We start from the raw sequence: 21,332 nt of genomic DNA, 5'->3' as shown, positions 1-21,332 counted from the left end.
ATGAACCCAAAAAACGCATTAATATCAAAGCTGAATGTTTTTGGAAGTAGTTTTTAGTTTGTTTTTAGTTTTAGCTATTTTAGGGGGATATCTGTGTGTGCAGGTGACTATTACTGTGCATAATTATTAGGCAACTTAACAAAAGACAAATATATACCCATTACAATTATTTATTTTTACCAGTGAAACCAATATAACATCTCCACATTCACAAATATACATTTCTGACATTCAAAAACAAAACAAAAACAAATCAGCGACCAATATACCCACCTTTCTTTGCAAGGACACTCAAAAGCCTGCCATCCATGGATTCTGTCAGTGTTTTGATCTGTTCACCATCAACATTGCGTGCAGCAGCAACCACAGCCTCCCAGACACTGTTCAGAGAGGTGTACTGTTTTCCCTCCTTGTAAATCTCACATTTGATGATGGACCACAGGTTCTCAATGGGGTTCAGATCAGGTGAACAAGGTGGCCATGTCATTAGTTTTTCTTCTTTTATACCCTTTCTTGCCAGCCACGCTGTGGAGTACTTGGACGCGTGTGATGGAGCATTGTCCTGCATGAAAATCATGTTTTTCTTGAAGGATGCAGACTTCTTCCTGTACCACTGCTTGAAGAAGATGTCTTCCAGAAACTGGCAGTAGGACTGGGAGTTGAGCTTGACTCCATCCTCAACCCGAAAAGGCCCCACAAGCTCATCTTTGATGATAGCAGCCCAAACCAGTACTCCACCTCCACCTTGCTGGCGTCTGAGTCGGACTGGAGCTCTCTGCCCTTTACCAATCCAGCCACGGGCCCATCCATCAGCTTGTGTATCTTGTTCAGTGGTGGTCGTCTTTCAGCCTTTCTTACCTTGGCCATGTCTCTGAGTATTGCACACCTTGTGCTTTTGGGCACTCCAGTGATGTTGCAGCTCTGAAATATGGCCAAACTGGTGGCAAGTGGCATCTTGGCAGCTGCACGCTTAACTTTTCTCAGTTCATGGGCAGTTATTTTGCGCCTTGGCTTTTCCACACGCTTCTTGCGACCCTGTTGACTATTTTGAATGAAACGCTTGATTGTTCGATGATCACGCTTCAGAAGCTTTGCAATTTTGAGACTGCTGCATCCCTCTGCACTATTTTTGACTTTTCTGTGCCTGTCAAGTCCTTCTTTTGACCCATTTTGCCAAAGGAAAGGACGTTGCCTAATAATTATGCACACCTGACATAGGGTGTTGATGTCATTAGACGACACCCCTTCACATTACAGAGATGCACATCACCTAATATGCTTAATTGGTAGGAGGGCCTGAGATGACCCTAGAGAGGTGGCGTCTGATACCCGACCTGACATATAGACACAAACAAACAGGCGCACACAGATACAAACATCCATTCCCACCCTCATGCTCTCATATGCAAATAGTCAGCACTCACCCAACGTGGAGACAGACATAAATAGACACTGCACATCGCAATCACACTCCCCAAGCGTACTCTATAGCCCAGGTCTGGGTACCCTTGCCCCTAGAGGGGGAAACTGCACCCAGACCCAGGTGGTGTTACCCTCTTCCCTGAGGTGGAGAGAAGCAGACCGCCCTGACTCCGCAGCAGCAGGGAGGCCCCACATTCCAGAACCCAATCGGACGGCCAACTCCTCCTCCCAGCCCCCCGCCCTAACAGGCAACAGAGAACGGGGGGGGTGAAGTCTCCAAACCTACTTCCGCCCACTCATGTGTAGCGTTGATGCATGTCTGTTGTAAGGTGCATTTAAAAGTTAAGTTAAATTGCATTTGAAGATTCAAATAAAAAACACATCACATATATACAGTAAGTGTGTGCACATATATATATTGTGTGTGTGTGTGTGTGTGTGTGTGTGTGTGTGTGTGTGTGTGTGTGTGTGTGTGTGTGTGTGTGTGTATTTTGGTCAGGATAAGTCATTTAACGTCCATATTAAACAAATATATGGGACTGATTTCTGCCATTACTGCCTGAGTGTAATGCTGAAAAACTAGTTAATGGATTTATTACTTCTAGGCTTGATGTTTGTAATTCATTATTATTGGTTGTGCCATGAAAAAAAACACAATACCTCCAGTTAACCCAAAATTCTGTGGCAAGAGCACTGACAGGGACTAGAAAGAGAGCTCAAATTTCTAGCTTACTGGCTTCTTTTCATTGGCTCCAAGTTAAATTCAGAATTAAATTTAATATCCTCCCTCTCATATACAAAGTCTTCAATAATCAAGACACATCATATCTTATTACCATATTATCCTCACAGAGCATTTTGCTCCCAGACTGCTGGCTTACTCGTGGATCTAGAGTTTCAGCTTTCAGGCCCCTCGGCTGCGGAACCAGCTTCCAGTTCAGATTCAGGAGGCAGACACCCTCTCTACCATAAGATTAGAGTCCAAACTTTCCTTTACAATAAAGCTTATTGTTAGACCATCCATAGTTATGTCACAATAGGCCTAGGCTGCCATGATGCACTGAGCATTTCTTCTCTACTCCCTTTTCACTCTCCATGTGTCATTATTTAGCTCTGGCTTTGTCTCCCATTGCGTGTCCGGTCTCTCTTGAGTCTCTTCTCTTTCTCCTCACCCCCAACTGGTTGCAGCAGATGGCTGCACTTCCTTGAGTCTGTTTCTGCCTGTTAGAAAGACGTTTTTCATTCCTACTGTTGCCAAGCGCTTGCTCACAGAGGTTCATCTGATTATTGGGATTTTCTTTCTATTGTTGTAGCTTAAAGCATCTTGAGGCACTATTTAAAAAAATATCTGAATGGAACTGAAAGTTATTATATATTTTAAAGGACAATTGCAGAGACTGTGATATTAGAAAAGACATACTGTATTAGTCTGAGATCAGTGACAAATAAAAGAACAATCCTTCGCACTGTTATAAACATTACATGAAGTGAAAGGTCAAATAAAATTTCTTATCCCATTAACGTTGTAACAGTGTTTGTTAAAGATAAAAGCAGGAGTGTAAAACACTTGACCTGATGATGGTTCTCTCCGGTGAGAAAATCTAGTGTGCCCTGTCCTGTTGAATCAGGTGTGAGTGTGACGGATTTTCTGTACTGTAGTCACAGATAATAATTTTAAGATAAAAAAATATGATATGTATTGTCTCATAAAGAGCTATTTGAACATTTGAAAAGTGTTTGCTCTTTTCCCAGAACAGGTGGGGTTATTTTATAGTTCTTGTTCCAATGATAACACCCTCAAGACTCATGAAAATCTTACACAGATGTCCGCAGAGTTTCTCTGTTAACCTGGCTTAGTGAGTGTTATTTTAAAAGTACACTAAAAAAGAAATTTGCATTATATGGAATGAATAATGTGAGACATATGATCCATTATGATAAAAAGAAAAAGCAAGAAAATCTTAAAAGGGTTGAATGAAACTTGTTTCCTCAATTCCTCTTTGACGTCTAGGTTGAGCAAAAACTCCAAAGAACATACGTAATCAATACAGAACACAATATCCCCCCATACAAATAAATACGTGTGCAATATGGTGACTTTTCAGTGAATCACCCTGGAAAGGTGACAAACTGAAACAAGACTGTTTATCCCTCCTTTTCCCAATTCTTTATAGAAGTTGAGCTCTCCTTTTCACCCCATTCAGGATTTTCTTGCACCATTCTCCTAAAGTCATTATATAAAAGGGCACTGGGTGGTCTCCCAAACCTACTCTCAAACCTATTTATCTATATCTCAAGCGCTGTCTGTACAAAGCAGGATATGAGTCATGACAGGAGAGCCCCTGACTGACTCAATGGTACTTTGGTTAATCAGTAACTAGAGTGGGAGCACACAGCTGGCCGGGTGGGTTAAAGTAAGAGTGCAGAGGAGTCAGGACCTCACTTAGCACCTCATTCACCAGCGACAACGGCAGACCCATCTGGTAAGAGAATTTTTTTTTCTTTATTTCAGTAATTGCTTTTTGATTGTGTGGTAGTTTGAACTGTTAAAGATGAGGAGGGATTTTTTTTTTCCAGAGTGCTTTGCTGAATTAAAAACTAAATGTGTTGAAAAGCAAGAATGTTTGAAATTGAAATTAAATTGAAATTTGTTTCTGAAAATTTCTATATACAGAAAGAGATTTTATGAAAAATAGATTTTCAAGAAAACTATTCACATATCTGAACCTCATAACATAAGTCGTGAAGTAGCCCATATTTTCACCACGTCTGTAATAAGGTAAGCAGGTACACAATAGGTTAGTTGTGTATAGGAACATCGAATGCACTGGTTTTATTGATCAGGGACCAAGGCCATGTCCTGTGTTACATGTCCTAATAGATGAAAATCTAGTGTTTACTTACCGCTTCTAAGAGTTCATCAGTCCACACTTATGCATGTTCAAGTCAAAGGATAAAGTCCTATTTTTGCATAAGAGAGCACTTACCAAAGTCACTCTGCTTCACAGCTTTTTAGACTAATCCTTGAAAGAATTAATGAAAATTGTCACTTGACTTGAAAGCTGTCCAGTAAAATTGGACCTATAAAATAAATTATGCATTTATACAGCTGTGAAAGTTTGTTTTGTACTTCTATTGATTCTTTCATTCTATGTGTTTTGGGTTTTTTTATATGGTTTTTTTAATAGACTTGTTATGTAAACACACAAATAAGTTAGTAACAACATATAAATAAGTTGTTTTATTTATTTTAAGCACACTAAGTTTGTACCTGTCGTTGCAAGATAAATTTTTATAGGATACAAAGTTTCCCATCTTATTTGGGTCAGTGAACATATGCAAATACACACACACACACACACACACACACACACACACACACAAACACGTCTTCATTATCTACGCGACCTCTGTTGCCGAGGGTAATGTCTGCTCTCACTCACTGACCAGCAGGAGAGAAAGCGCACAAAGAATTCAATCAATCTCTGACATCCAGTGTTCCTGCCAGCCAATCATATACAAGCTGAAAACCAGATTGAGCCTGATTTGTGATGAAAGCTGTTGAAAAAGTCACGTAACATTCCCAGAAGACGTCAAACTCAGCGCTCTCCTAACCAGGCTGATACAGAAAATGGTCAGTTATACTTGAGGTGATTGAGGTTGAACTAACTAAATATGTGTCTCCCCCACCAACAGAGACAACTATTTTAGGGTAACTTCCAACCAAAGGTAAAATGCAGAGACTCTGGTCACCTCTTCTGGTCCTCCTACTATACTGCTGCCTCTCAGGAAGCCAAGCCAACCGAGTCTACGTTCACCCCTTCTATCTTTTTGCTGCCGAGAATGTCAGCTGTGAGTCCCTGCAGGCCCCCACGGTTAAGCCTCTGGAGACACTTCCTGTGGCTCCCCTTGACAATGAAGTCTTGACACCAGACCACAGGGATCCATCAAAAGTTGATGTACAGAGGCAAAACATCACAGAGAGGACAGCAGTTTTGGCAGCGCTATTAAATGCTCTAGGCTTGAGGATGTACCAGGCTCTCAGCAGCAAGCAGCACAGCACTAACACGCTCTTATCTCCAGTCAACACCTTTGGATCCCTGGTCACCTTCTACCTGGGAGCCTCCAAGAAGACAGCCGGTTCATTCCAGGTATTTATTTACTTTTGTTGTCACTGTTGAAGTAGAACCTGCTGAGCCTAGGCTATCTGTCTGACCATCCATCTGATTATTTGATTATGTCTTGTACTTTCACTCTACAAAGAAGTAAACAACCTCAATTCATTTCTTTCTATCCAGCTTCTACTAGGCCTGAGTAGGGATACTGATGGAAAGGACTGCGTGTCCTTAATAGATGGACACAAAGTTCTTAAGACCCTGCAGGGCATTAATTCTCTAGTGGACGATGGACCCAGAGATGAAATCACTACCCAGGTTTGGGCCTTCACTCATCAGGATGCTCAGCTGTCCGAGGACTTTATTCAAGGCACACAGGACTTGTCAGACACGTCGTTTATCCGAGGTGTGGACTTCTCCAAACCTCAGGAAGCAGAGCAGCTGGTCAACAGCTTTGTGGAGATGACGTCAGATAGGAAGGTGAAGGACATCTTCAAAGATCTGAATGCCACCAGTAACCTTCTGTTCATCACCTCCTTCAACTTCCAAGGTCTGTCTCTGTTAAGTTGATTATACAAAGTACGTAGATTAGAATTCACAATTAAAAGTTCAAACTAGCTTTCTGCAGCCTACACCAGCTTGTCAACCCTGGTACATTATGTATGGCACTAATCTATAAATATATAACTTTTTGCAGTTCTATTAATCGTGACTCTAATTACCAGCTTTATGTGCATTGATCCAGATGCCAAACTTCACAAATAACAATGCTGATTGTACCATAGAGATATCGATGGGCCACAGTCTCAGCCTTTTCATCATGGAGCATTTCCTTTCCTCAGACTTTTGCTTAAATCTCTCACATTAAAAATGTCTTTATCGTATATAGAAAATTCGAATCTGTGTTTGGTTTCGTCTCTTTAGGAAACTGGAAGAAAGCTTTCCAACCAGAGGAAACGACCTTGAAGGAGTTTCATGTGGATCAAACAACTACAGTAATGGCTCCACTGATGACCCACACGGGTCAGTATCACTACTTCAACGATAAGGTAAATCTTTGTATTTAAGAAACAAAGATTAATAACAAGTTGGTGGATTTAGCTTGTTAAAGTCATAGCGACCTGACTCTAATATTTTTGTTCTTTTATTTTGAAGGCGCGGCAATGCACCATTGTGAAGCTGTCTCTGAGCAAACGCTCCTACATGTTGTTGGTCTTGCCTCATGAGGGGGTTAAACTCGGTGATGTGGAGTCAAAGCTGCGCACAGACATAATTTCTGACTGGCACCAAAACCTTCAGGAAGGGTGATTATTGAACTTTACTAGTACTAGACTTAGAATAAACTTTGACCTTGAACGGTTGTTGTTTTTTTGAACAGAAACGTAGTGCCTATATGCTGTTTTTAACTCAAAAGATCAAAATAGGAGAAAAAAAAAAGCTATGGATTTTTAGGTTCAGGTCCAATACTGTTAAAATTTAAAAAACAAAAAACAAAAACAACAACAAAACAAAAAACACACTCATTATAAACTCTGTCTCCCTCTTCCAGTCTCCTGGAGCTGTCACTCCCCAAGTTCTCTATGTCCTCTGTGACTGATTTGCGTGACCTGCTGACTACCGTGGATCCTGAAATCGATGCCAAACTGTTCGGCTCCGAGGCAGATTTCGGCCAACTCAGCAACACCAAACCCTTCACCATAGATAAGGTCAGCCTGAGTAGTCAGCTTGTCATAATATAAAAATCACTCTCTGTATATTTATGAGACATTAATAGACCTTCATGTCTCCTCTTAGGCCATCAACAAAGTGCTGTTTGAGATGTCAGAGGAAGGAGCAGAACCTCAGGACCAGACACAGGAAGAGGGTGTCCCTCTGAAGCTGTCCATTAACAGGCCTTTCTTTTTTTCTGTTGTAGAAGGAAATTCTAACTCCATCCTTATGCTGGGCAAGATCATAAATCCTCTGGTCTAATGATATATAGTGCTTTAAGTGAACAAACCCCCCTGACATGAAAAATTTCCCACATACCAGGACTATTTCTTTACAACGTACTTTATCATCTACAGCTTTCATTTCTGCAGGAAATCTCTCATGCTGCAGACATTGTGTTTAAAATCATAGATTTGTTTTCCTTCTGAAATAATTCTCACATACAGTGCATGAGGAATTAAGTGTACTCACACGGAATAAGGATCTAACAGTGTTACTGATGGCTCTGATTTGCAGTATTTATGAAAACATGTTACTTTAAGTTGTTTTCAAGCATAATGTGAAAATCCTAATTAGTTTTTTTTGTAAAATTTATTATAGCAGAGTTCTGTACAGTATTTTTCAGCAGAGTACAGGAAGTACAGTAACCACGACTGTCTGTGATGCACGGCTAGCATGTTGTATATTGTAACTAAGAGTCTATTTTTGTTTTGTTATGATTTGGTTTTGCTGAAATAAAGCATCTGTTTCCAAATGCAAACAAAGTTCACTGGTTTTTAATCAGCATTTCAATTGACCTACTTAATCTGTGAGACTTGTGGGAAGTCATTTAAACAGGTAAGGAAAGTCCAGACTATCATATTTATTCTCATACATTCTGTGCGTAAAACGATTATAGTATTAGGAATAAGCCTCTCGTACCATCACCATACCATGTAACTAAAAGTAATGAACAGGTTGTGGATTTAATAGAAAAGCAGTTACAGAGTGAGAAAATCTACTGAAAATAATCCCAAAAATAATTTTAATGTAGATCTCAGCAAATTTGTAACTAAGATGTTATAAGGCATGGCTTAAAATAAGGTTACTGTACTAGCAATTATTTATCACCTTTTACACATAATTATATACGTTAGTTAATGAGTGAAAATAATGCACATGCATGTCAGCATTACTGAAGGCTGGCTGTGATTTATAGGGTTTGAATAACTTGCTTCAGCATTCACAAAAACAAATGTTATTCTCCCGTTTAGCTTTCCTGTGCATGTAATAATGTTGCGGTTTATTAAAGGTTCATGGTCCTGCAGCGTTATTGGTAGCACTGAGTATAAGCATGCATGCGGTGAAAACAATGACTCGTATACACTCACCGGACACTACATTAGTTACACCAAGCTAGTATGTGGTTGGACCCCCTTTTAGCTTTCAGAACTGCCTAATTTCTTCATGGCATAGATTCAACAAGGTGCTATTGTGTCAAAATGGACCATGGAAATATTACTCTGAGGAATGTTTCCATTGTCCATACTGGTGCAGATTTGTCTCGGAATTTCTGAACATCCCATTCCACCATTCAAAGGTGCTCTGTTAAGACTGAGCGATTGAGATCTGGTGACTGTGGAGGCCATTTGAGTTTAGTGTTTTCATGTTCATGAAACCATTTTCTATTTCATTTTGCAAATGTGATTTTTTTCAGCAGAAAATGAGACTCATTAGACCAGAGAATGCTTTTCCAGTATATCATTGTCCAGTTTTGTGAGCCTATGTGAATTTTAGCATCAGTTTTCTGTTCTTAGCTCACGGAAGTGAGACTTCAGGTGGTCACCTCCTTCAAGATTGAACATGTTGTGCATTCAGAGATGCTCTTCTGCTCATCTTGGTTGCAACGAATGACTATTTGAATTACTCTTGCCTTCCTGTCTGGGCATTCTCCTCTGATCTCTGGGATCATTTTCACCCAGAGACCTGCCACTCACTGGATACTTCCTCTTTTTTGGAACATTTTTTTCTATAAACTCTCAAAATGGCTATGTGGGGAAAATCCCAATAGATCAGCAGTTTTTGAAATCACTTTTGTTCTCATTCGCATGCTTGGTTTGAACCTCAGCAGGTTAACTGCATTTTGATTGGCTGATTAGATATTTGCATGAATGAGCAGTTGAACAGGTTTACCTAATAAAGTGGCCATTAAGTATAACTTGCTAATGTGTCTTTGTAATAAAACCACACACAGTATAACATTCTGTACAAAGTTCTTCATTACCTTCATGTTAAACATATTATATTATACAACTGTTTTGCACACGTGACAAATTAACAGACTTCTCTTAGATTAATCCATCACCAAATAATGATCAATGTACTCCCTTTGTAACTTATTTTGAGCCTCTTGCTATGCAACTTTCTGGCCCAGTGAAAGTACAATACAGTAGTTACATAAAATTACATAATCATAGTACCATCCAGTCCCTTTTCTCCATTTTGCCTACACCAGAACTGCTGATGCTCCAGCAGTAGTTTCTATGCTGTGTCAGCCAACAATTTACAGCCTAGTTCCAAAGTTTACATTGAACTAAGTGATTTGGTACAAATGTTTGAAAATGATTACAGTAGCGTTAATTCTTCCCATTATTTTCCACCTCTTACCAGCCCATGACTCGGACAAGTTTTATCCTCCACAAGTCTCAAGGAAATGTGAAGATGTGAAGTGCTGCATATCAGTGTTTCAGTCATTGCAGAGTCTGTTTTATTGGTTTTGTTCAGCAAGCTCTCTGGCTTCCTTCACAAGATCCATCAGAGTGGAGAACATAGAGATGTCAGTTGGCTGAAGACCCATCTTCTGAATCTGAGGCACACAACAGTATAAAGTTATGACATGAGTTTCTAAAAACATATTTTTGTTGACTGATAAATGTGCACTGCTTGTCACATGTTCATATATGTGTCTTCATACTTGGACTACATGTGGTTGTGCACTCATGGAAGAGCACCCACCTGTTCCCCCAAGTATTCCACATCTAGTGCCAGCTGAAGACGAATCTTGCCATCATCTGTTAGTCCACCATTTGCTCCTGCTGTTGTAGTCGCGGCTGCACCCTTCCTGGCTTGTTTCAAGCGTTTCAAACTCTCTTCCATCTTTCTGACTGAGCTCAGCACCTCTGAGATGGTCTCATAGTACCTGAACACAACATGAGATGGGAAAGCAGAAACAAATTTAATTCGCTGGCTGAGGCTGGAAAAATCTTTATAAAATGTAAACAATCCAGCTTTTAGAAAGAAATATTCTCCCTGTTGCAATAAAGAAACATTATTGTAACATCATCACAGGCCATATTTCTAAGTCATCAAATCTATTATTGTATCAGGGTTTAGTGGTGGATATGTGTAATGCTTACTTCTGTGTGCACTCAGACAGTGAAACTCGCAGCCACTCTTGTGCTGTGTGAGGGGTGACCAGCCCTGTCGAATCAGTCAGTAACTGATGTAACGGGCGTAAGGCATTATCCATGTACGCTGATGCACGCACCGGTATATCCTACATGGAGAGGAGGTACAAAGTATGATATTATATACTATAAATCAATATACAAGCTTTATATTAAGCATTTTAATACTGTTTTGACCAAATGTAAAAAATAAATTAATATAAACTGAATTATTTTTCTTGGCCTCTTATTGTGAACCACTTGCTTTGTTGTGCGAGTATTGCAGTGTAAGTTGGTACATAGTTACAAGTATAGTGGATCAAATATCAGACAAAAAAACAACCAGTCACAGGTGCAACATGTCTAAAAACCTTTAATTAGAGATATTTAATGAGTTTCTTTTTAATATATTTTAACCAACTCAGATTAGCATTGTTTTGCCTTATATATTGACCGAGTTTACAAAGTGGAACTCATTTTGCAATGATTTGGATCACATTGATTATAAAGACTTGGCAGATATTGTTCTGATATTCACTCTACAATTATCAATCACTAATAATAAAGGAGTCTGCCAACATTGCCACAGAAATGACTGATTAATCAGAATAACAGACTATTTCAGATGTATGTAGTTATGCAAAGTCCAGCAGCACTGCAGTGATGTGCTGAAAGGGCTTGCAGCAAATTACCATGCAAGTTGGTGAATGAATGCAAGAACACACATGTTCAATAGAAAAATAAAGTCAAAGCATTTAAAAGTCCAGTAAATTTCTCTTGCTTTTTTTTTTTTGATGAAACTGCAATTTACAACAAAATCATAATGAAACTTTATGCTCAGTGACTACACGACTTTACACACAATCAATAAATCAAATCAGCCCCATACTGAAGCGTTATTCATTTCAATAAAAGCCTTCTGGGATTTGAATATCAAACAGAAAATCTACCCATGGTTGTTAATTCAGCTTAATTTTGAGTTGAATATGTTGTGCATTTCCAAGATAAGATTTTGAATTTTACATATGGTGTTTCCTGCATAAACAACCATTTGAACGCAACGGCATCTAAGATATGATATGTGAGAGTGCACCTTATGAAAACATTGGATAAAGACATTTGTATACATAATTGCAACTTCTCTTACTTTATTAGTTCTGCGGTAGAGTCGTGGAACCTCTGAGGCACTCTTCAGGAATCGACAGCTGCGTTCGGTCAGATGCTGGGTCATCCTAGTGTTCAGAGAGGGAATGCTGCTTGACAGGGAAGCCTTGGAGTCTGCTAGAGCATCTGACATAGAGGAGAGCACTCGTTAATGCACATACAGTCAACTTGAGCTAACATCAGGAAGTGGAAAAACCTGAGATTTAAGAAATGATAGGAAATACTGCATAAGAAGTGAACCTAAACTGTAAGTCACCTTCCACAAGAGAAAAGTTTTTGAATCCAATGGCTTCAAACCGCTTTCTGACCATCTCTGACAACTCTGGGATCTAAAGAAAGACAAGCCAATTGTGAGATGAAAAAAAGGAAACTAAAGAGGAAAATCCTTTAAGAAACTGCAAATCAGGCTAAACAGTAATATATTAAATGTAAACAAGTTGGAACTACACAGATAAAAATGTAATTAGTTTGTTTGTGAGCACCTGCTCCTGCAGTTTTTGGATGTCTGCTGCAATGTAAACCAGCTGTTTGGTGGACAGGGAGGCAGGACTCCCACTCTCACTGCCGCCTTCCTCCAGTGATGTTCTGCTAGATGTAGAAGAAGCTGAGCTCGGCAGAGGCCTGGTTGGCTCCTTAGTCACCTCAGAGGGCGGAGACTTAGTCAGCACCTGCACAAGACAACAATCAAGATGAGAAACAGGTTATAACAACTGGCTTTTAATTTGGCTTCTTTGGCATTTTTTTTTAAATCTCATAAATAAATAAAATAATCAATAAATAAATAATCACATAAATAAATAATCATTCATATATTTTAAGTTTACCTCATCAAGAAACTTGGCATATCTTGAGTACAGCTGCAGCGTAAGCTTCCAGAAGCGATGTGCCAGAGGTGACAGATAGACATTGTCTGACCAACATCTCACTAAGCAGGACCACACCACCTCAGATACCTGCAGGTGGTATGCACTGCCAGCTGAACGTAAGCAGATACATAGTTACTCTAAGTACTGTATAAGGAACAGATAAAATTCAAATACAATTTAAAAAAAATACAATAAATCCACCTGGTGCTGCCACCAATCCATCACTAATAGCATTCTCTAGACGTCCTGCAATTTCCTTGTATCTGGAAAAACAAAATTAGCAACACAGAGAGGGAAGGAAGAAGACAATCAATCTGTTATCAGCTTCTTTCTTGCATCAGCTCTGATGTGTACGTGCTCATAGCGTGAAACAACAACACGTGTAATGGAAACTTTCAACTTTCCAGAAAAGGTTAACGGTGGTGGTTGTGAAATAAAGACATGAACCCTAATCTTTCTCTTGACGTGCAATGATGAATGTGTGTGTGTATTTGTGTTGTATGCTTTACAGTGTGCGAGTCTGTGGGGGTGGGAAGAGGTTGAAAAACAACTTCTCTATTTTTCCACAGAGATCAATCACCTTTCAGCCAAGGTCCAGCAGCATGTTTATGGACTATGTTTAGTAACTTCCTGACCATTTGCCAACTTGTATTATCCCCCAAAATTGCTGACAGGTTGCCATTTTAATCCAAACATTTCTCTTAAGTTCTTGAAGAAAGACTCAATTTTTTTTTCAAAAGTACATGCTGTACACATCTTTATTTATATAATATCAATATTGTTAGAAAAATGTATAACTAAAAGTTGTGTATGATTTTTATTCTACATTAAAAAAAAATGTTACTTCAACCAATTCCCTAAAAAGTTTTTGGATTTTCAGCTTATGGGTAACAAACATACAATATACAAACATACTTAAAGTAACACTGTGAACATGACTGAACAGTTAAGGCCCTTTATGTTTATAAAAATGACAAACTTCTTCTGGAAAATAGACACAGAGTGTTTGAGTGTATTATGGTAATACTCACCGTAACTGAAAGTAGACAGGCAGGTTCCATTTGTTCTGGAAGCTTGTATATGAAGGGTGTATTCTCAGTCTCTTCACACTGGCCTGTGAGCTACACTGTCGTTCAAACCTCTGCACAAACTCCATAGTTACACTGTAACGCTAAAAAGATGATAAAACGAAAAGGAAACGCAAGAAAAAATTATACAATCAAACCTTGCATTATGTGACCATACACATGCATACACAGTCTAATTGTGTCACTGCAGCTTTACCTCGTAGAATATGTCGGGGTTTCCAGGGTTAAAGATGTAGGCCAACCTTTCCTCTATGCCTTTGACCATCTCTGGCCAAACAGAGTTCACCAGGAAATCATAACCTGGCACTATGTCAGCTCTGTCACTGAGAATAAAGGGTACATTTAAAATATGCTTTGAAACTTTATTCAGTAGTCACTATTATAGCCACTGACTTACTTTGTGTTCGTAATACTAGTAGAAATTATCAGTTTTGTACAAAAATTGAAAGCCACTACTCAGTGAAACTATTAGAATATATTGTTTTTTGGCTTTTCAAAATTGTTCTCCCAAATTTTCAGAATTAGGACAAAAATATCCTATTTGACACAAATCTTAAACTTTAAATTTATCCCAAAATGTCCTTTTATTTGTCCCCAAGCATATGGCCAAGAAATGACATCACTTAACTAAAAAAAATAGCTACCAAAATGGTGTAAAGATAATCACATAACCTGGTTCATATATTAAATGCAGTGACACTGAATGTGCTTTGGATGAATACGCCCGTAACATTAATACCTGGATATGGCTCCTCCAGTCACCTCTCTGAGCAGTCTACAGTGGTGTGGAACAAACTCCAAAAGTCTAGAGTACATCATCTGAAGACCACTTGGACTGGACTTTACCACTTCTTCAACTATCACCTAAAGAAAGAACATGACAGGGGATTAAATTAATTTTGTATCTCTTTTTCAGTATTTCATCGAAATCTGTCTTTTTAAAAAGTCAGAATTTTCTCTGCCATATTTATTATAAACTAATAATGCTCCCATTCATGTTAGATAATATCTAAAACATATTTACGCAAAAAGCTGAGGTATGTGTGTCATATTTACCTGGTCCATATATGGTTTGACGAGCACCTGTCCTACCAGGGCCTCAGCATCTCGAGTCTTGTCTACGGTGGCGTAAGTCCTCAAGCAGTGACGTACCATGTCCACATTCGATGTCTGCAAGCCCTCAATCAGCAGACCCTCCAGAGACTGCTGCAGCATAGACGTGATCCCTGCAATACGCTGGCAGAAGACATTCCCACTTGGTGCGGTTCGTTTTGTGCAGGTGTGAACACAGTAAATGGTAAATGGTAAATGGCCTGTATTTATATAGCGCTTTACTAGTCCCTAAGGACCCCAAAGCGCTTTACATATCCAGTCATCCACCCATTCACACACACATTCACACACTGGTGATGGCAAGCTACATTGTAGCCACAGCCACCCTGGGGCGCACTGACAGAGGCGAGGCTGCCGGACACTGGCGCCACCGGGCCCTCTGACCACCACCAGTAGGCAACGGGTGAAGTGTCTTGCCCAAGGACACAACGACCGAGACTGTCCGAGCCGGGGCTCGAACCGGCAACCTTCCGATTACAAGGCGAACTCCCAACTCTTGAGCCACAATCGCCCCAGTAGTCATACTCAGGTGCAGACATAACAACCCCCCCCCCAAAAAAAAAACACTGAGACCCTTTGAAAAGAGTTAGTCTCAGTATGTTCCAAACAAACCCCAGTGCAGTTTGTTTTGGGGGTAAATGTGATCTAACCCCGATCCAGACCAACTACTAGGTGTGTGCTACAAGTTTGAGCTAAAGAATGAACAGATAGCCACGCATGCTTTGTATTCTTGATGTGGAAAGTTACTATAGATGTGCAAACCTCTGCACGAGCTAGCAACTAGCTGTGAAATGAATGTAAATTTTCCATTTTCTCACACAACACTTTCTTCCTGTCTTTACTTTTATGCTCCCACCCCAGACACATCTGGCCAATGAGCAGACTGAACTTTTTCACATGAGTTGTAGTGACACATTTGGGAGTTCACTTTGATTTTTCTCTGTGGGAACATATCCAAACCACAGAATAAAGCTACATGTTTACAAACTCATCAACTGATTCAGACCAGAGTAAATGAATTATAGGTCCGCAAACACCCTAAGTGATTGGTTCATTAATACTTACAGGTCTGACTTTGTCCAGCAGGGGCATGCCTTTGCTCTGTACAGCGTGGAACTGCAGCTGGTTGAACTCTGTTGCAATCCTTTCTAGGATCTGTCCTGCTAACAAGGGGCTGTGAATAAAGAAAAATAAAAACCCTCACAATAAAAAAAATAATAATAAAAAAAGAGGATCTATGGAAAATGGTCTGACTCGCAAGATAGCATTATGTCCCTGCAAAGACCAAGCTCAACAAAACATAACTCCTGATGTGATGCCTGGGATCTGGTTTGAATTTTTCTTAATCATTTCAGATATAATTTAACAATCTACCAAGTAATACACAGATTGACTAGATTAGCATGTCAGCTCTCTACCTGCTGATCTCCAGAGAGCTGGATTCCTTGGAACTCTGTGAGTGAAGGATTTTCTCAATCTTCTCCACTGATCGTACAACCTGAATCAGCCTCATCACACACACCTGATTGATGGTGACAATGAAAGGGAGAACTGAGCTTGCTATGGGCTTAACATAAAATTAACACAAAATACAGTTTGGTCAAAGCATAAAGTCTGACCGTAAAAAGAGGAGCCAAACCTTTTTTTTCTGCAGGTCCTCGTGCTTCAACAGCTGGTTATCTATCGCCTGTATCACCTCACTAACACAGGACCGCAGACTCTGCAACAAATAGCAACCAGAGAAAAGTACTCAGTGGCAGGAAGTAATTACAGTCGGAAGTATATTTATTCAGAGAAGAACGTACCATAACCTCCTCACGTAACTGTCCTAATGGCACAGAAAGCTGATTGAGTGCTTTGTCCATCCCAACCTAAGATGAAGGAGCAGATGTCAGATTAGGCCCAGGCTTTATTTAAGAATATTAAAACTGTAGGATTTGTTTAACTGTTCAGAAGCATATTAACAGACCAAATACTAGATTCATAACTGTTAATAACAGTAAGTCACAGATATTTTGCGGAATACATTGCTCTGGAAAAAAAAAAAAAAAAAAGTGGAAAAGATGGAAATTCCTGTTATGATTTCTTGCCACAAGCTGACAATTTATAGTCAAACTTTGTCCAAAACAAATTTGTGATTCAGCATGGGAAAAGCCAGCGAAGGACACAAGAGCCCCAGCTGCACTCAAAAATGGCCAAATGCAATCAAGAACAACCAATATTTGTAATGTTTATTATTATAATCTTAAACTCTGCAAAGATCTCCCAAAACTATCCAAATAATAATTCTTACTGAACAGTAACAATTATTTTTTACTGAACAGTAACAATTATTTGGGTGCAAAAACTGCAAATAAACAGTGCACTGGCCTTATCTGGTAAACCTCTCAACTATAAGTGGAAAACCCCATGTTTGGCTCTGCCAAAATTTGCCAACTTTGTGACGCAGCAGACTTTTGCGCACTTAGCCTGTGACGATAACGCTGTGTGGACTGTGACTGATCAATGGTGGCTTGAATACCTTTTGGCATTTTTAAACCACAAGTGTAATAATTTATGAACATACTACAAATGAGTATTCATCTTTCTGGATAAGTTCTGCACCACAGAAATTCAAAGGATGGATACAGTTTGACATTTTCCAGTTAAAAATAATCATTAAAAGATACACCAAGAAAGATTTGTTTTACAGTTTCATCTCAAAGTTTTGAAGTCTAGTAAGCATGAAAAGTTAAAAACTTGAATGCAAGTTCAATAAGTAAGATCCGTAATCACTCATCTGCCTGCTTTCTTGGGTGTTCAGGCTGATACGCTGTCAAACTCAGTACAGCCATCATTACTTTAATCCAATCATTTTCTTGCCTGCTATCTCCACACTAGAGCTGGGCGATATGAGATTTTTTCATATCACGATATGTTTTTTTCATTTCAGGCGATAACGATATCTATCACGATATAAGCCAAATAGCTATATTTGTAAGATTTAAATGTGCCGTTGCTCACAAGTAAAATGTGAAATAATCAGCAGCTTGTTTTTATTTAAATATTTATTTCCCATAATAAGTTCAACAGGGTAGATGTACTTAAGGAACATGAGACTTTTTCAGATAAATAAAGGCAAATATTGCAAACTACACAAAAGGCAGCCGCTAAAGCGTTTAAGTTTCAAAATAGAACAAACGAAACAGACTAAATTGTCAATTCCACTTAGAAACAAAATATTAATTCTAAAAATAAATCTTAGTTTGTTTTACAGAAGAACAGACAAAACTGACTAACCTTTGTCAATATCAAATAAACTGAGAACTAAAAGGAAATTCTCAATCTCTCCTTGTTGTATAGCTTAGCTTTTCAAACAGTTTTAACAGTTACTTTAGTCTGACAAAAGCCGAATGACGAATTAGCGCTTCCAGTCAGAGACTGAGGCTACGTCCACACGTACACGGGTATTTTTGAAAACGGAGATTTTCCGTTTTCGTTTTAAAAAATAATCCCGTCCACACATAAAGGCAGAAATGAAGGAAAACGCTGCTATGAACATGCCAAAGCAGCAGGTGGCGCTAGATTCCTAACCGTGCAGAAATGTTGGCCAATCAGAAGTCTAGAAGCCTCGGTGGGAAAAAGTAAACAAAGCTGGGGCATAGAAGCAGAACAGAGTCGTATGTGTGGAGGGAAAGTAACTGTGTGTATATGTAAGCATTTAAACACTGCAGAGAGTAGAATTAACAGTAACAGTATTGTAGAAATTCATTTCACCGAAACAATAACGTGGCGCACAGTGTGACGCATGCACCAGTTTATTGTATTTCCAGACTTGCTTTCGGCACAATTTACAGTGCACGCTACTCTGTTTTTGTCAGACTTGAAATAGCCGAAATACCTTCACACTACGGAACTTCTATGGCTCTTCCGTTCGACAATCTCTCCGGCATTGGAACCATCATCTGTTTTCTCTTCGGTCACGCTCGGTTGATTTTTCTAGTCGGCACACTCATTTCCTCCATTACGCGCTGGCTCCATTACCCGCTGGCTGTTTCCCAAACAAACACACGTGCGGCTTGGCACTTGTGCTGTACGTAACAAGTCACGACGTGACGCTGCGGCTGTGATTGGTTCGGCTCTGCGCTGCTTAATTTGGATTGGCTGACCTTTTTTTTTTTTTTTTAAGAGGACAAGAGCGGCGAGGTCTATCGCGATAGCTTAATTTCTCTATCGAGTAAAAGTTATATCGCGATACATATCGTTATCGTTCTATCGCCCAGCTCTACTCCACACCAATCAGTCCCCATTCAATGTGCTTTAAACCTCACTGCTCTTCTATCTTTCTGCCTTTCAGGCAGCCGCCTTCTCCCCATTGCCATCTCACACTGATCACTTACAGCCCAATCCAAGCCTCCATCTTCATCTTCTCCTCTAGTTAGGGTCCTGTACACTGCTAGGATTTTGTTCTGCTATGATGGGCTAGAGTCTAAACGCCAATTCAATTCTCTTTCTTACTAAATCATTGTTCCCAACGGCCTCTCCTTATTGAAACAGAAAAGTATGAAGTGCTCACATTTTCGAAGTTGAACCAGCAAAGGTTTGCTTGATTAGTTCTACAGATTTGGCCATTTTTCCCATCACTTAATTTACAAATTAAATCATTGAGTAGATCTAATAACTGACAAGACATACATTCTGTTTATTTACATAAATAAAACAATACCTACCAATAATAATGACTGATTTATTAGCTACATTTCATCAAGGCAGTTTACAATTATGTTAAATTTTAAATTACACCAAGGGACATCCTCCTGTTGGCTACTGTTTCTAAACTTTACACATTTAAAATTACAGTTACTGCCATTAGATAACATGAATAACAACTGACCAGGTTGGTAGAGAGGTTAACAAAGTCTGCATAGTCCTTGTTGATGAGCTCCACCATGGCTGTTTTCAACAGCTTGTAGTAGAGCTCCAGGTCCTCTCTCAGTTCTTCCAGCTGGACCTGTTTCCGACACTCAGCCACAAACTGGTCAACGTCAAAGTCATCCTGCAGACACAAAGGGAAGAAGGCAGCATGCATTCAACGACACATTAACTCTGGTCACTTTGATAGGTACATCTTGGCCCTCCTTTTGGTTTGAGAACTGCCTTAATTGACTGGTGATAGACTGAACATAGATTCGGAAAGATTGGTGCCTTTCCTGTTCTTGCTATGCCACTCATTTCAAGAACAGGAAAGGCACCGGTGTGTGTGGTGCATTCAGAGATGCTCTTCTGCATAGTTTGGTTGTAACATCTGGTTATTTTAGTTACTTTTGCAGCTCTATCAGCCAGTCTCCTGTGACATCGACGAGGAATTTTCACCCAGAGATCAGCTGTTCACTGCATATTTTCTCTATTTTTACACCATTCTCTCTGAACCGTATAGAGGGTCGTGTAGGGAAATGCCACGTTTAAAGCCACTTTGATCAGTCTCATCCCTCCTTTTGATGGTCGGTTTGAACTTCAACAAGCCAAGTCTAAACCTCGTCCACACGAGCAAACGCTTTGGATTACTGCCATGTGATTGGCTAATTACATATTTACATTTCTGAGTTAACAAGCACTTGGACAGGTGTACCTAACAAAGTGTCAGGTAAGTGCTCAAACTGCAATCCTCAGGCGTCGACTGTTTCACGCAGAAACGCCTGCATGTTGCCTGTTATTTAAGGTTACTCTGCTGGCTCGGTAAAAACATTCATATCTACTGACTGGTAAACCTTTACTGACACAGGAGCATCAGAATGAACGTCCACTATCGACATTTAGCTAGCCTAATGCTAGCTAGTTTGACAACGTAACGCTTTAACCAGCATTTACACACTCTTACCTTCATAAAAACATCCTTATCGAAGCACAGAGAATCCGGTCCCTTTGGTAGATTCATTTTTATAAGAAAACACAACTTGAAGCTACAGTCAAAGAAATGACGACCAGCCTTGAGCTAGCTGCAGTCAAGCTTCCGCAAACATGGCAAGCGCACCGACGAAGAAGACAATGATTAAGATAATACTCCTGCGCCCCCTAGAGGCCCCATGCAATGTGACCACAGTGCATTGAGACCGCAGGGGTCGCTGTTGAATATAACCTAAATATTTTAATATTTAAATAAATAAAATGGTTTGTTACTAATAATTTTGGATTTCAGAGTAGTCACATAAAATTGCTCAAAACTTTTAGGTGCTCAATTTTTTATTTCCAAATGCCATTTTGTTAATTTGCAGTATATAGAAAAAAAATAATTAAAACTAAATCCGCATTCACTGTGACAGTCCTTTCCAACATCAACAGCGTTTCTCTTTTCTTTGCAGTAGATATGAAAAGAAAAATCTATTTTAATCCATATATTGAGGTCTTGTTTAATTAAAAATACATCAAAATAAATTAATAAATAATAGTTGT

General features: G+C 39.4%; 2 protein-coding genes across 2 annotated transcripts; one reads left to right on the top strand and one right to left on the bottom strand.

Moving 5' to 3' along the window:
* Positions 1-3,822: 3,822 nt before the first annotated feature.
* Positions 3,823-7,994, top strand: agt (angiotensinogen). The gene is made up of 7 exons (XM_085477427.1): positions 3,823-3,905; positions 5,119-5,573; positions 5,721-6,087; positions 6,462-6,586; positions 6,693-6,841; positions 7,087-7,243; positions 7,332-7,994. Exons 2-7 carry the CDS (start codon positions 5,157-5,159, stop codon positions 7,506-7,508), a joined length of 1,392 nt encoding a protein of 463 aa, XP_085333553.1. The 5' UTR covers positions 3,823-3,905; positions 5,119-5,156; the 3' UTR covers positions 7,509-7,994.
* Positions 7,995-9,487: 1,493 nt separating this feature from the next.
* Positions 9,488-21,295, bottom strand: cog2 (component of oligomeric golgi complex 2). Its single transcript, XM_085477426.1, has 18 exons — positions 20,761-21,295; positions 19,777-19,938; positions 16,709-16,774; positions 16,543-16,623; positions 16,322-16,425; positions 15,969-16,077; positions 14,847-15,026; positions 14,530-14,654; positions 13,987-14,113; positions 13,734-13,873; positions 12,904-12,965; positions 12,661-12,812; positions 12,319-12,504; positions 12,093-12,165; positions 11,820-11,962; positions 10,643-10,782; positions 10,242-10,425; positions 9,488-10,092 (listed from the first exon to the last, which is right to left on the bottom strand). The coding sequence occupies exons 1-18, from the start codon at positions 20,815-20,817 to the stop codon at positions 9,994-9,996; spliced, it is 2,190 nt and encodes a 729-aa protein (XP_085333552.1). The 5' UTR covers positions 20,818-21,295; the 3' UTR covers positions 9,488-9,993.
* Positions 21,296-21,332: the final 37 nt, after the last annotated feature.

The sequence above is a fragment of the Copadichromis virginalis genome, linkage group LG13 (assembly GCF_057382275.1).
Source record: "Copadichromis virginalis isolate Kocher_CV1m ecotype Utaka linkage group LG13, C_Virginalis_male_GT1.1, whole genome shotgun sequence".
Classification (NCBI taxonomy): Eukaryota; Metazoa; Chordata; class Actinopteri; order Cichliformes; family Cichlidae; genus Copadichromis; species Copadichromis virginalis.
The sequence above is the reverse complement of the archived record's forward strand: the minus strand, read 5'-3'. Positions and strand labels throughout refer to the sequence as shown.